At 38.3% G+C, this 16,652-nt stretch overlaps 1 protein-coding gene across 6 annotated transcripts in view; it reads right to left on the minus strand.

Moving 5' to 3' along the window:
* LOC124880271 (serine/threonine-protein phosphatase 2B catalytic subunit alpha isoform) overlaps positions 1-16,652 on the minus strand; it is a 104,481-nt gene that overhangs the window by 35,202 nt on the left and 52,627 nt on the right. For all 6 annotated transcript variants that reach the window (XM_047385299.1, XM_047385301.1, XM_047385300.1 and 3 more), the window contains exons 3-5: positions 2,453-2,577; positions 1,773-1,884; positions 421-566 (exon numbers count right to left, since the gene is read on the minus strand). In XM_047385299.1, coding sequence (XP_047241255.1) covers positions 421-566; positions 1,773-1,884; positions 2,453-2,577 — 383 coding nt within the window. The remainder of the gene's footprint in view (positions 1-420; positions 567-1,772; positions 1,885-2,452; positions 2,578-16,652) is intronic.

Here is a 16,652-nt window from a genome sequence, read left to right on the forward strand (position 1 = left end):
ATCTTTTTATACGGGCATAAATGGCTTTGCTTTCAGGAAATGATGGCTCTTTCTTAAACAAAAGCTTGATCGTGACTGCACGAGTCGCATGATGGACACTTTGCTGGAGCAAATTCTATTATGCATGCCCTCTGATTGCAACCACAAAATCCATTTGGATTTATTGAATTAGTCTGAGAGTAGGAACTTTTTCTTCCACATATTTTTTATTTAGAGGGAGGACAACAATTCTCTGTATCTAAGTCTGGAGCCTTACCTCAGACAGATCTTCATGTTTTCAGTTACAAGCAAGGTGGCTAAGCCTTATTTTCAACAAATGCAGTGCACTTGTAAAGCAATCAAGAAACACCTGATGTAAAACCAAACATTAATTACCGATTTATTAAATAACTGTAAAACTATGTCAAATCAGACACATACTTTCCTGATGTCGTCAAGATTTGTGATTTCTGGAGACAGTCCTCCATGTACACACAGGAACTGCTGATTCATAAGTGCAGCCAGGGGAAGGCAGTCGAAGGCGTCCATACATGCATCGTACACCCTCTCTGAATACTTAATTTTACCTGTCAAGGAGGTGGGAGAGGAAAACAGGGCAGGGACAAGAAAACAGTAAGCCAAGTCAAACAAACCTGCTCTCACATACTGGGGCGGTGCCCTGGTCGGGGTTTTTCAACACTGCCAAAACATTTTAAAAAGAGCATAATGTAACTGTGATTATTGTTTTCTTTTTCCTCCTCCTTCCCACACTGATTAAGTCCCATAAAAACAGCTCTGACATGGGTAAATACAAAAAGGTAATAATAATCCACCTTTGGTGACTGGCATTTGGGGGTCAAACATTTAGCAGGAAACATTTAGACCATTAAGATCATTTAGAGTTCAGGGACTTGAAAGGGATAGTTTCGGTGGTTTTTAAAAGGGTTTCGCAGAGTGATTATAAGTAGCCAGTGTTTTACCTGCAGGAGACAGAAGTTGGAGTAAAATGTGATAAAGTGAGGCTAACAGTTACACAGAAATAAGCCTTTTCAGTGGCAAATGATTGTGATTCTTACACCAAGTGACTTTTGCATGAGCCAGTTTTTTACATGGTTAATATTTTCTACATGGAAAGTTTGCACAGCCAAGCATTCACTGAGCCAGCTAAATTATATATTTTCTTATCTACAGAATATTGAATACATTCAGAAGCCTGATTAATTGCTAACAGCTACCTAGAGCTATTAGCTGCTAGCCTGGCTCAGACAAGCTGCTAGCGTGGCTACAGGTAGCCGTTTACCCAACTCCTGATAGCCGTTAGCTCAATGTCGGATAGCTGTTTGCCCGGTTCTGGAGAGCTGCTAGCTTGGCTATAAACAGCCTTGCTAAGAGTAGCAGTTAACTCACACATGGTACCTGTTACCTTGACTAAGAGTAGCCGGTAAACTGACTCCAGGCAGCTGTTTCAGCCTGATTCAGGTAAAGAGGCTGGCCTGCCTCTAAGTAACTGTTAGCCTAGTTCCAGATAGTGGGTTGACTCGCTCCGAGGAGGTGTTAGCCCCGCTCCAGGTAATTGCTAGTTTTGGTCCGTGGGGCTAACTCCGAATAAATGTTAGCTTAACTCTGTTTACAGGCAGACTACACCAAGATAATTCTTTATTGATTCAGCCAGATCCAAACTGAGCTCATTCCACTATTGTCAGATTACATATTGACTGTCCATAACTACTTCACAAAACCCCTCTTAAAGAAGCACTAAAAAACAATAAAGAACTTCAGAAATCATTACTTACATTCCTGCTTAAATGTGAAATACTCTGTTAAATGTCGACATTCATGATTCCCACGCAGCAAAAACAGTGTTTTGGGATATAGGATCTTTAAGGCCCACAAGTAGAGCACACACTGAAACAAGAGAGAGCAAAAATAAGAGCAAAACAATTGGCTTTTATCTTTCCTAATGGTAAAAGCAAAACCTATCATGCCAAACATCTTCAGTTTCATGGAAATGCACTATACAAGCAATTCTGCCTATACTGAAATATTCATGAAGTGGATTTAGCGGCACAGAGAGATGAAACACCATGTTCAAATGAAACATCAGACCAGTCAAAAGCAGATGCCATAAATCACTTTCATTTAATACACACACACACATATATATATATATATATATATATATATATATATATATATATATATATATATATATATGTATATATATATATATATATATTTTTTTTTTCCGTAGAATATTGAAAATCTCCTCGCATAACCCCAGCTCCACTGTGACATATGCAATCCAGGCTACATATGAAATGATCATAAGTGTTTTATCAGTGCAATATCTGCAGCCTGATTTTATATATATGCTCAGAGAAAGCTATTAATAAACCAAGCTTCTGTCAAGCACATACTGAGCATCACACTCGATTAGGGCTGCACAAGAACAACAACAAACACATGGACTCACTTCAATACTGAAATACCCTCTGTCTACGTAGTCCCCAAGGAAAAGGTAGCGTGTGGATGCTGGTGATCCTCCTACTTCAAACAGCTTCATTAGGTCAAAGAACTGCCCATGGATGTCTCCGCAAACTGGAAATATGTCAGAAAGAAAACAATAGTTCGTTAGTATAAAGGCTCCTTAACAGCTGAAGAAAGATGAAAATACCAGTAAGACTGTGAGTGTTTGGACATTAAAATGCTTTTCAGAATCAGAATCAGCTTTATTGCCAAGTCTGTGCACACAAACAAGAAATTTGACTCTGGTACACTTTGCTCACACTGAAGATTATTTCAGTTTTTTTTCTTCAATATGAATAAATGGAAATAAAAAAATTGTACTTTAAATGTGCAAATATACACAATTGACTTTACAATTGAATATAATGTGAGACTCCAAGTATGCATGGTGTTGTTCTGGATCTCTGACTGTCAAGTGTTCATCAGAGAAACAGCCTGGGGGAAGAAACTGTCTCTGTGACGGCTGGTTCTAGCAGACGGCGCTCTGTAGCACCACCTGAAGGTAAAAACGTAAACAGTTTGTGTGCAGGATGTGTGGGGTAAGTAGAGATTTTAGATACCCTTTTCCTGACCCTTGACCTGTATAAGTCCTGGATAGAGGGAAGGTAAGCCCTGATGATTCTCTCTGCAGACCTGATTGTTCGTTGCAGTCTGGACCGGTCCTGTTTTGTCGATTACCCAAACCACACTCAGATGAATGAAGACAGGACAGTCTGGATTATGGCAGCATAGAAGATGACCAGCAGCTCTTGTGGAAGGTTGAACTTCTTGAGTTGCCTCAGGAAGTACAGTCTCTGCTGGGCCTTCTTCCAAACATTGTCTATGTGTTGTTGAGGATGGTGAGGAGGGTATGTGGGGGTGGTGTTCTCCGAAGGTCCACCATCATCTCCACAGTCTTGAGTGGGTTAAGTTCCAGGTGGTTCTGACCACACCAGTGTACCAGTCAATCCACCTCGAGTCTGTATGGGGACACATCACTGTCCTGGATCAGTCCAATAACAGTGGTGTCATCTGCAAACTTGAGGAGTTTCAAACGCGGGTCCGCTGAGATGCAGTCATTTGTGTAGCGGGAGAAGCGGAGTGGGGAGAGAAAACCCCCCTGAGGCGCCAGTGTTTATTGATCCTGCGCTGTTCATCGGGTAGTTAGAAGCAGAGGATTCTGCACAAAGGAAACTAATAATCAAACACTGATTTTGATTATTACACTAACTAAGAGTATAATTCAACTTTGAGCATAGTATATCTAGAATTTCTCTGAGAGCATAAAATAATATTTAAGTCTATTTAAAAAAATGCTTCGCTATTTCAGAGACATGAATTGATTCAAGTAGGGGTTCAGAGTTTTCCACTTCCACTGCATCAGTAGACTGAACAGGAAAGGTGGAGGAGTGGCGCTGTTTGTGGATGAAGACTTATATAAAGTCAACGACGATTACTGTTGACAATGTGATGGAATGTAAAACTACTGAGATAAATGTGGAAATGATGGAAAACATGTCAGCTGTGTTTATAGAAAACCAAGCTCTAACATTGATACTTTCAGAGTCATCTTAGAAAGGCTGTGTAGCTCATCTGAACAAAAAGTTATTTATGTCTCTCAACACTGATTTGCTAAACTCCAATAAAAACCAATGAATTTATTGAAATGTTATATAGGATAAGGCTTTTCCTGACAATTACAAAACCAAGTAGAACGACATCTGACGCTGCATCCCTGACTGATCTTATCTTAACAAATAATATAGAAAGGAATACACTGTGGATTCCTTTAAATGATATAAGCAAACATTTGCCAGTTTCTGCTGTTCCTGAATGTAAGTAAAGGAAGAAGGGACGGGAAATAAAAAGTGATTAACTTCTAGAATACAAATGGAACAGTATATGTGAGAAACTAATATTGATAGAGCTTATTTGATGTTCTTAGGCACAAGCTTTATATGATAAGAACTGCCCAAATAAATGTCCAAATAAGCAGTAGATGTTGTAGGGACTATGGAAAAATGTAAAACAAATACCTTTCATAGGCAATTCATAAAGGTTAAAACAAAAGAAGCAGAGCAAAAATATAAGAAATCCAAAAATAATTAGTATTATGAGGCAGAAGGGATTATTTTTACCAAGTTATTGGATAAAAATAAAGATGATCCCAAAGGAATATGGAATACACTACATAGTTTAATTAGGAATAAGAGGTTCAAATTACCCAGATCATTTCAATGATGAGGACGGGAAAATTACCATCGTGAGTGAGGGGGTAAAGGGTTTTAATAATGTCTTTGATAATGTTCGTCCTCAATTAGTAAACGAACTAGAAAAAACCAAGATAAGACCCGAGAAGGACGACTGTAGTGTGAGAAATATAAAAATAATTTTAGGAATTATACAAAAACAGAAAATATTATATATTGCTAAACAATAAAAGTAGAACTGTCTCTGATATGGATCATCTTGAGACGTGTCTCATAAAAGAACATAATAGAGGGTATTGTGGAGCCACTAACACATTATTAATTTGTCATTCAAAACAGGCACATTGCCAGAAAAGATGAAAATTGAAAAAATAACTATTACTTAAAGGTGAACATAAACATCAATTTATTAACTATAGAAAATTATCTCAATTGCCTCAATTCTCAAAAACCTCTGGAGAAAAACTATATATTGCAAAACTTAACAGAAAAACACAAATCAGTAATGAACAGCCAGTATGGCTTTCGGCCCATTTGATCTACTTCTACGGTGCTCAGGGAGCTTGTAGAGGAGATCGCCTCAAGAATAGAGAAAAAGGAATACACAATTGGAATTTTCTATAGACCTCAAAAGAGCGTTTGGTGCTATAGATCATAATTTATTACTCAAAAGGTTGGACAGGATCAGAGGTCTAACCCTAAACTGGATGAAAAGTTGTATTAACAGCAGAAAACTGTTTGTTCAGATGGGTCACTATAGATCAGAATGCTTAAACATTACCTGTGGTGTCCCGCAGGGGTCAGTCTTAGGACCCCTATTATTTGTTCTTTATATTGATAATACTGTTGAAGTGTCTGACAAACGTAAATTGATTGTCTTATGCTTATGTGTGAAATGGTCAACAAGGAACTGTACTTATTAAAAAACTGTTTTGATAGAAATAGACTAACACTCAATTTGAGTAAAACAGAATATATACTTTTTGGAAATCGTAAATTAGTTTTACAAATCCATGTAGAAATTAACAATGTTAAAATAGGAACCTAAAACACCTAAACTGATGTTTAAAGACATAAAGTAAACAATACCTAATAACATACAGAAGATGTTTACAGAAACAGACAAGGGTTATGTTTTCAAAGGGGAACTTAAAAAGAAACAATCATTTATTAAAACTACTCTAAAAAGCATGAGCATCTCTGTAAGTGGGGTCACTTACTTAAATGTAAAACAGTACTAATAGATACAGCATGTATAGAACTAAATGATCTTTGAATTTTGCCAATCCGATGTATTGTTGTGAGACAATGAGAAAAGTCTATATTGTAGAGTAACTGATATGTATGAATTAAATAGGCTTTTGCTTTGTTCTGTGTCTTCTTGAACTTCTGTAAGAGCTTTTTTTCTGGTTATTTAAACATGTTGAATGGTTACAATTCCTTCACTTTTGTTTACTTTTATATCGTATTTTATTTTCCCTGAATGTTCGAGAATAATAAAAAAGAAGTCATACATTTTAGGTTATTGAACCGAAAGAAAGAAGTACACTTTATTTCTTGTGCAGATGCACATTCATGGCTTCCAAGTGCAGAGTCCTAACAGGCTACAACATTTTATTTTTCCTATACAATACTGTTGAAATCCGATCCAAATGCCTCTATACTTTTATTAACCGGAGCAGACTTTCCTGTCATATTTTAAAGTGCCCCTGACAGATGTTTCTTTTAAAAAGGGATGAGGGCCTTGTAAACGTTTTTAAATGTTTGATTTTGTTTGCATTAAGACTTCAGAACTTTAAAACATTACATCAGAGTCTGACTGGAAAAAAATTTTTTAAGAAATTTGGGATGTTTGACATCAAAGTACTGTATGTCCAGTGCAGTTGGTATAAGATTATGACCAAAAAATACCACAGTGTCATGGTACTGTGGCGTTTAAAGAAAGAATATAAATAAAAACATATAACAGGATATAACTGCGTTATTTTAGGGAGAAAAGCCAGAATTATTTATACTACTGCTAAAATAATATACCATTAAACACCACAGGTATAATTTTATCAATACCATTCATTGCTTTTTTGATTCTGATCCAGCCTTAACCAGAAATACAAAATACATGGCTGCTACTTCATAAAACCATTTTGTTGTTGACAATAGTTTAACAACTGATATTAGCTCAACTAGCTGTTCAAATAGAGCCTTATGTCTATAGAGTGATGGGTGATGACTGTTGTTTTTTCTTGGGTCTAGAAATATTTCCAAACTGACTAACTTGTTTTTGAGTAAGCCAGGAAAAATACAGGATTCTTTCAGCCAGCTGACCTGTATCATTTAGCAACAGGATGGGGAGGGGCATACAGCCGCAGAAATTGCTCTCTAAACATAAAGCTTGCAGATGCATTTCAAAAAAGTCTCGCTGTTTCTTAACAGCAAAACAGCTTTTATTAGTACAGATATAGTTAGTTAACTAACTAACTAACTAACTAACTAACATGTAAATGTTAGCATGCAAATTTGTCTACAAACAACAATGTCGGCTTGTTAGCACAGTAGATACAGTTAGTTAATGTTAGCTAACATACAAGCGTTATCCAACATGACAATATTAGCAAGATAACTAATGTTAGCATTTTAGCTAATGATACCATATACAGTGCAATTAGCATGGAAGTACTATTAGTTTGTTTGGTAATATTAGTATATTAGCGAATGTGAGCATACCTCATTTTAGTGTAATGATAAATGTTGACTGAATACAAATTGGGCTTGGCACAACACTTACTGACAGAAAATTTAGCAAATGCTAACAGTAAAAATGTGTTTCTACCTGGAATCCCAGTGCAATCAGGGCTGTTCAACATGACACATATAGTTACAAACAACAGAGCGGGCAGCTGTTAAATACCACCAGGGGAGCTTTTGGGGACGAAAACATCTGTGTCAGAACGAGTGATTCACCCCAGATTGGTTTGGTATCTCCCCATGAGATCCGATACTCTATTACTCCCTGCAGAGACGGGAGCAGCCAAGGCCATTGCAGACTTGTTGCTTACAGTGGCACCAACTCTCAGGCTGCATATGAAACCATCTGATTAAAAAACCTTTTATGCAGCCTCCAGTTTTATAGATACAATAAAAGGTCAGTGCAAGGGTGGGGTATCTCTAAATTTACTAATAAATTTGAGCTTTTGGTTTTCTTTAGCTTGCGTCATCTTTTAGACGATTTATTCATGCAAACTAACTTTGATTTTAATTTCCTCGGTTTAGAAATATGAAAATATTTAACTGAATTCCTCTGCAAAACATCAACTCCTTCATGTTGAAGTTGTGCTGCAATTAGCCTTAAGCAGTGGTGAAAATCATACAAAAGCAATTTTAATCATAAGGGCAAGCCAATACTGTTGTTTGTGCATTAAAAAATAAGCCAATTTCTACTTTCAGACACGGCCTCTACTGCTGTATAATAGCTGCAGTGCAATAAACTTAAAGGGAAGAATGTTGAGCACCATCTTAAGGTTAAAAATCATAAAAAGTTACAAGGTTTTTACATGTCTTATTCCACAAAATCACTAGATCCTTTAATTATCTCCTGCCGTAACATGTAGCAATAACAAACTATCTTCGACAGAGTTATAAAAAGTATTTCAAGCGATGGTTTGGCCCTATGAACTTAAAGGACAGAGTTCGTCTGTGATTGCATGAAAAGGAAGAGGCACACCCTAAATTTTCAGAAAAACCCTGGGAGGTTCTTGGAATAGCCTGAGTAAACGCAGTGATGCATTCACGTTGGTTTTATATTTCATAGCACAAAGCATGAACCGATCATGTCATGGTTTTTCTCATAAACTTTACTTCATTTGTAAATATAAATGAATTTTCACATTCTTTTCTACAAAATCCAAAAGAAGCTGGATTGGAGGAAACATCAGCTTCTGAGAGCTGACTAAAATCAGCTCAGAGGCATCTGGAACAGATCATCACAGTGTAGGAGCAGGGACATAAAAAGTTAGCATTCACCATTTACATTTCTGAGAGAAATATATACAGCGTGGTTCGTTATCATCATCATATCCAAATGTCATGCCCCTGGATGGTATAGGGTAACCTTGGCACAGGTAATCTAAGCTTCTACTGTGGCAGAATTAAAACAGAAAAGTTCACTGACATTTTAAACACGTGCTGCCTCCATTGGCGTTTTTCAGATAAAGCTGGTTCTATAAAACAACTGGTTTGTTTTTCCACAACCAGATGCCGTAATACCATTAGCAATGTTTGTGCTTCACAATCCTGACCAGCTGATCTCTGATTGGAATTAAACTACTCCCGAAGAACGTTGTCTCAGGTTTTCGCAGTTAAAGGTTTTCCAAATTGTTCAATAATAATACTTAAGACTTCCAATACTGCATCTGTGTTTAGCTGCATTTAGTTTTTGAAAAGTAAATAAATAAATGAACAATATGGAAGTATGCAGTCGTTGCTTATAGCGAATTCATAGTAGAATTGACCCAAAAACCTAAGACCAGATTAGTTTTTGTTACCCATTGATGCATAAAAACATTTGATTCAAAAAAGGATGTATTTACTTATGGCTGTGGCAATATGAACCGAAACGATGTATAACTTTGCATCCTCATCACTAGAAGGTATTTTTCAACACTTGAACAGACAAGCAGTCATTTAGATTTAATCTGTCTTCTTATCATGGGTTAAGGTACACATTATTTGTGATACAAATCTAAACAGACGACCATTTACAAATTTTCAATTTGAAAAGTTTGAGACTGAAATTTTAAAATAAGGCATTTGATTTTCAAGTACAAATGTCACAGTATAAACGTGAACATCTGTGGGTTTTCACTCACTAACTTGGAATCAAAATGTCATCCATAGATATTTTATGACATATTCTAGATAAAAGTTGTTTATTTTATTATCTTGAGACAATGAAATCTCAAACTTGCGTTGTTGCGATACCAGTTTTATTATACTCGGAAAACAGGACCTCGAGGTTGTTTTGCTGTGATAATATTGTTATAGTGTTATGTCTTGTTCTAATGAGATAACAGTTTTAGTTTCTCATTTTATTGAGATTGAGAAGTTTTATTATCTTGCTAATTTCAGTTCACGAGATAACCGTTGACCTTGTTTTGTTGTGATGTCAGTTTGATTATTGTTATGTCGTTATATTGAGATGATGAAACCTTGAGGTTGTTTTGGCCCAATAATTATTTTAATATCTCGTTATTTCAAGAAAGCAAGAACTCAAGCTTGTTTTTTCATGACAACAGCTTTGTTATGTCACCAGGACCTCAACCTTGTTTTACCCAGATAGGTTTTATTATCTTATATACAGGTCCTTCTCAAAATATTAGCATATTGTGATAAAGTTCATTATTTTCCATAATGTAATGATGAAAATTTAACATTCATATATTTTAGATTCATTGCACACTAACGGAAATATTTCAGGTCTTTTATTGTCTTAATACGGATGATTTTGGCATACAGCTTATAAAAACCCAAAATTTCTATCTCACAAAATTAGCATATTTCATCCGACCAATAAAAGAAAAGTGTTTTTAATACAAAAAACGTCAACCTTCAAATAATCATGTACAGTTATGCACTCAATACTTGGTCGGGAATCCTTTTGCAGAAATGACTGCTTCAATGCGGCGTGGCATGGAGGCAATCAGCCTGTGGCACTGCTGAGGTCTTATGGAGGCCCAGGATGCTTCGATAGCGGCCTTTAGCTCATCCAGAGTGTTGGGTCTTGAGTCTCTCAACGTTCTCTTCACAATATCCCACAGATTCTCTATGGGGTTCAGGTCAGGAGAGTTGGCACGCCAATTGAGCACAGTGATACCATGGTCAGTAAACCATTTACCAGTGGTTTTGGCACTGTGAGCAGGTGCCAGGTCGTGCTGAAAAATGAAATCTTCATCTCCATAAAGCTTTTCAGCAGATGGAAGCATGAAGTGCTCCAAAATCTCCTGATAGCTAGCTGCATTGACCCTGCCCTTGATAAAACACAGTGGACCAACACCAGCAGCTGACACGGCACCCCAGACCATCACTGACTGTGGGTACTTGACACTGGACTTCTGGCATTTTGGCATTTCCTTCTCCCCAGTCTTCCTCCAGATTCTGGCACCTTGATTTCCGAATGACATGCAGAATTTGCTTTCATCCGAAAAAAGTACTTTGGACCACTGAGCAACAGTCCAGTGCTGCTTCTCTGTAGCCCAGGTCAGGCGCTTCTGCCGCTGTTTCTGGTTCAAAAGTGGCTTGACCTGGGGAATGCGGCACCTGTAGCCCATTTCCTGCACACGCCTGTGCACGATGGCTCTGGATGTTTCTACTCCAGACTCAGTCCACTGCTTCCGCAGGTCCCCCAAGGTCTGGAATCGGCCCTTCTCCACAATCTTCCTCAGGGTCCGGTCACCTCTTCTCGTTGTGCAGCGTTTTCTGCCACACTTTTTCCTTCCCACAGACTTCCCACTGAGGTGCCTTGATACAGCACTCTGGGAACAGCCTATTTGTTCAGAAATGTCTTTCTGTGTCTTACCCTCTTGCTTGAGGGTGTCAATAGTGGCCTTCTGGACAGCAGTCAGGTCGGCAGTCTTACCCATGATTGGGGTTTTGAGTGATGAACCAGGCTGGGAGTTTTAAAGACCTCAGGAATCTTTTGCAGGTGTTTAGAGTTAACTCGTTGATTCAGATGATTAGGTTCATAGCTCGTTTAGAGGCCCTTTTAATGATATGCTAATTTTGTGAGATAGGAATTTTGGGTTTTCATGAGCTGTATGCCAAAATCATCCGTATTAAGACAATAAAAGACCTGAAATATTTCAGTTAGTGTGCAACGAATCTAAAATATATGAATGTTAAATTTTCATCATGACATTAAATAAAATAATTAGAAAATAATGAACTTTATCACAATATGCTAATATTTTGAGAAGGACCTGTATAAGGGTAATGAGACATTGGACTGATTTGAGTGAGATAACTTGATTATTGTGTTATATCGAGATAATTTAAGCCTCAGTTTGCTTTATCATGATGACAGTTTTACTATGTCATATCGAGATAAAAAGGACGCTAATGTTTTTTGTTGCGATAACAGTTTTATTATCTCATTCCATCAAGCCTGATTTTGTGTCATAGCAATTTCATTGTCATCTTTTAGAAATAGGAGCTCAAGCTCATTTGTTTGGAAAACACTTGATTTAAGTATTAGTTTCGACATTAGTTATCAACTCATTTTGTTGTAATAACTGTATTGCTATATCGCTACCTTGAAATGTCTCCAACTCACTTCCGTGTGATAAAAGGTTATTATAATCTTTGATAATTAACTTTATCACAATATGCTAATATTTTGAGAAGGACCTGTATAACGGCCTATTAACCAAACTGATATGTAGATTTGGCTGGTCTGACAGGGGTAGTCCTAATCTCCCGTTCAACAGTCTCACAATCTCAGGATATTACTGTAACATGGGAGTAAACACTTTATTATGTAACGTATATGTAGCTTGAGTAATGCATTTATAGAAGAACAGGCTGGATCAGTCAGACGCTGGTAGCCTGGAGAATAAATGTAGGTATAATATGTTTTGGCAAGACTCCAGAAGAAGAGAGACTTGGATTGAGGAGAAATAGGCCATCCAGCCTGGAGAAAGTTTAGAAGAATTAGATCAGTGATAAATAGAAGGATACAGTAAGACTTGGCCTCAAAAAAGGCAATGGAGGAACATTTCATTTTGTGGATCCAACATATCTACTGCAGGTAGAAAATTATACAGCCTGCATCGTTTCATATTGGAACTCCACAGATAGTTATGCAGGAAATGTGTACACTAAAATTAAAGCAGCAGTTTCCTTGTTTTTTTTACAAACTAATATGGAGTCAATGGAATAACTGGACCCTTAATCATTAGTTAGGGGTCACTAATCACAGTAATTTAAAACAAAAGAATAAATCTGGTCTTCGTTAACATCTTATAATGGACGTGACCCTGGGTTAATCTGCTTATGAAGAAGCAGGTCATTTAACTTACATTAACTTTATCAGCAAGTGCAGACCACCTGCACAGTGACAACGACAACAAACGAGAAGTTGATGCTTCACATCTCCATGTTTTGAGTCTAGCTGACATGTAATAGAGAAACTGGGTCATTAATTGGGTCATCAATCTGAAAAAGAACCTGGGTTTCTCAAACCTTTACGAACTGTATCCCACAGTAAGTAACACAATGAGAATCGGAAAGAAAAGAGAAAATCTGACGCTGTGATACCCAATTAGTGGAAGCAGGAGGACAGCTTTCAAGAGCAATTATCCCAAGTTATGAGCCTCCTGAGATGGCTCTGAGAATCCTCTCTCCTTGACTGCATCGAAAACCTCTGCTTTACCCATCGTCTTTTATTAAACCCCCACCGCACCACCGTTTAAATCCACAGTGGCGACTGACTTCAAAAAAGGAACCTTATTATTATTTATCGTCATTCTTTTCATTTCCTCTCCATTTAAGTCTACGTCACACGCACTGCTCACCTATTTTAGATTTATTGTTAGGCTTCAGGAGGAAATTGTTTTAATGGAAGCAAGAACTAAAAAAAGGATCTTAAACGTCTTTTTTAAAAAGAAACAGGAAAAAAAGCCACTAATTTTGAGGCAAGAGAAATCTATTTTGTAAGAAGCACTGTAATTTAGGATAATCTGACAACATTTGTCACGGAATACAGCCTAACTAAAATGCATTGTACCTTATCTTGGTTTATCCCAAGGATTTTGTGGCATTAAGGCTGGTTATTGCTATGGAGACATCCCAGAGGTTTGGATCCTCACCATTACGGCAGCTTCTACCAAAAATAAAAAATAAAACAATAACCTGCGCTGCTACTGACCTGATAAAGGATATCTACGAGCATCACCATTGGCAACAATGCAATGCAACACAGAAGGATGGAAAATGCAATCATGTCTTTTGTAAAGCTTCTGTGCAACTGATAGTAAAGCGCTGTGATTGCCTTAAAACAGTGAAAGAAGATTTCTTCTGAATTTTACAGACTGATGTAGAAAAATCTAAAAAAAAAGAAGAAAGGTTTGATTTATTTTTTTATTTCATTTTTCAACAGCAGGGGAGATGTGCACATGAAGCTGACCTTTTAGGGAGCGGAGAAGAAAAGCAAATGAGATGCTGACAGTTCAATTTCTAGCCAAAGACTCGATTTGATGGTCCCTCTGAATTGCAGTCAATGCATCTGTGGAAGCGTGGAGGACGCTGATCAATGTAAGTCAAACAGAAACAGCAGCTTCCTCCTCCAGCTCGGCGCTCTGCTTCATCACAGTAAACACACAATCCTCCCCATCACTCTGTTCCAGTACACCTACAGACACGCTTCGCCTCCCTCCCTCTTGTCACACAAAAACGAGGTGAGAAGCAAAGCCCACATAAGAAGAGCAGGTGGGAGTACATTATCTGGAGTGAGAAACAATTTGTTCTGGTTATCTCTTGCTTGTGTGCTAAAGTGATTCCCCCTGAGTAGCAGCATATCAGCAGGCAGGAGCTACTGAGTGGGTGGTGGACATTACACAACCTGGCTTCAGAACCTACACAGGCCACTCCAAAAGGCCAGGCTCATTGAGTGACCGTGCCAGATCGTGCTTTGATTGAGACGGGGTGCAATAACAATACCCCGGGTTTATGATGCCTCTCTCCGAGAGCCCACATCCTGAAAAGCATGACATTATGTGAAAGCAATGGAGCGATGGACTCGTGGTCTGTTATGGGCATCTATCTGTCTGCAATGTTTATGAACTTAAATTAAAATTTAAAAGGTCAGATCTATGTTTGGGCTTTGAATAGTTAATTTTAAATAACAACAATGTTGTGAAAGTCCCTTTTCATCCACAGAAAGAAACAAAGAGTTTTCAGTTCTTTTTCTAACCAATATTTTAAGTAGAAAATGTAAATATCTATAAAGGTGAGGTGGTTAATCTGAGTCAGTGACGGATGGATTAATTTCTAGACTGTGAGATGTTCAAAGATTACTATATTGTTTTATAACCTAACCCTGCTTTCTTCACGACCTTCTCCCTGACCTGATTGCTGTTTTCCTTGGTCTTCATGATGCTGTTTGTTTGAGGCCTTCACAGAACAGCTATATATTTATACCAAGATTTATTTACACACAGATGGACCCAAAAATGTCTTCTGAAGCCTTTAGGTTGCACTCAAAGTTTATTTCGAGGTATCGCGGCAAAAGGGGCTGAACACAAATGCATGCCACACTTTTCAGATTTCTTTCTTTTATAGAGGAACATCTCCAATTTTTTCTTTACTGTACAAATATACTCTACTTTGTGTTGGACCAAAACTCTCAATAAGTTACAATGATGTAGAGCATTTGGACTTTCTGTGGCTCTAAAGTCCAAACTGGATTTTTAACTTAAAAGTGTTGCATAAAAAACTACCGGAGGCATTTAACAAGAGCAAAGCGCTTCAACCATAACCCAACTTTTTAAAGATGCACACAGGAAGTCCCACAATCAAGGTCTCTATATTTGCTCATAAGAAATTCACATTTTGTAGAGCAGTTAAGACAAAGTGGATCTGATGTTTTAGAGTCCATTGTGCAGAAATACCACCAAGATTTCATAAAAATGGTATTGCTGGTTTGGGGGAAAGCATGTTTTATTGTGTTTTAATGACAGGAGGCACGCTCATGGTGGAGCTCGCTCTGTGCAGAGACTTATTGAGGAGTGTAAAAGCTTGCCGTTGCCTGGTGAAGTGGTTATAGGAGCTCCTTTGATGGCAAGAGTTGAGCAAAGGCCGCGGGAGCAGCTTGTATTCAGTATCCTAAGCCAGCACCGTTTGTCACACTCCTCCCTTCTCAAAAAAAAAAAATTTTAAATAAATAAAGAACCCACCTGCCATCTGGTCCAACAAGGAAGTGACTGAGCAAGAGTGAAAAGCAGAGAGAGGGAGAGAGAGATACCCAACATGTCATGGTGCTTTGCATCCACGATAAATATTTACATACTAATTTTCTGACCATGTGTCACGCTGGAATCAAGGGTAGCTGACGGAAAGAGAAAGTTAAAACAAGACAGACAGAAGAGAAAAAAGAGCAAGCGTGGAAGAGGACAAGAGAGGTAAACACAGCGGGAAGACGAGCACGCGCAGCAGAGAAGTCCCCGCTGAAAAAGACTAGTGAGTGGGAGAGGGGTTGAGACAAGGTTGGTGAGTGGGAGGGCAAGAAGTGCTTCGCCGTTGTGCTCGCATACACAAGTGGATGAACACAAACACACACACGGTGCTCCTCAGGATTGTGGCGAGAACAGAAGCTGTCCGCTGTTTCCATGTAACACAACAAAGCAGGCAGGTTCACCCGACACTTCAACTGCCACGAAATCTAAAAATCTGAAGGGATGAAAGCATCAAAACTCGGCTTCACAGAATTTAAAAAGACAGCGCGACTGCCAGGAAAAGGTCAGCATCAGAGTGCGTTTCGAAAACAAAACAAACCTTTAGGATCAGGCTGTTGGGAGAGATGCACAGATTGCTCTGCAGAGGTCATTGGAATTGGCCAATTTTTAGCTTGACTAGTGATTGCTAGATCCATCTTATCCATCGACTTACACTTATCAAGATCGGGTTGGGGGGCCAACGTCTTCCAAGTGATATCCTCCAGCCAATTATGGCTGAACCACAAAACATTCCCAGGCCAGACAGGAAATATAGTCCCTCCAGCTAATTCTGGGTCTTCCCCCGAGGTTTCCTTCCAGTTGAACGTGGCCAAAAACCACCAAAGGGAGGTGCCTATTGGGCATCCTGATCAGATGCTCAAACCACTTCAACTGACTCTTTTGATAAGGAGAAGCAGTTCCTCACCCTCTCTCTAAAGCAGAATCCACCCACCCTCTAGACATGGCAAAGGACCTA

This window comes from Girardinichthys multiradiatus, chromosome 14 (genome assembly GCF_021462225.1).
Source record: "Girardinichthys multiradiatus isolate DD_20200921_A chromosome 14, DD_fGirMul_XY1, whole genome shotgun sequence".
Lineage (NCBI taxonomy): Eukaryota > Metazoa > Chordata > Actinopteri > Cyprinodontiformes > Goodeidae > Girardinichthys > Girardinichthys multiradiatus.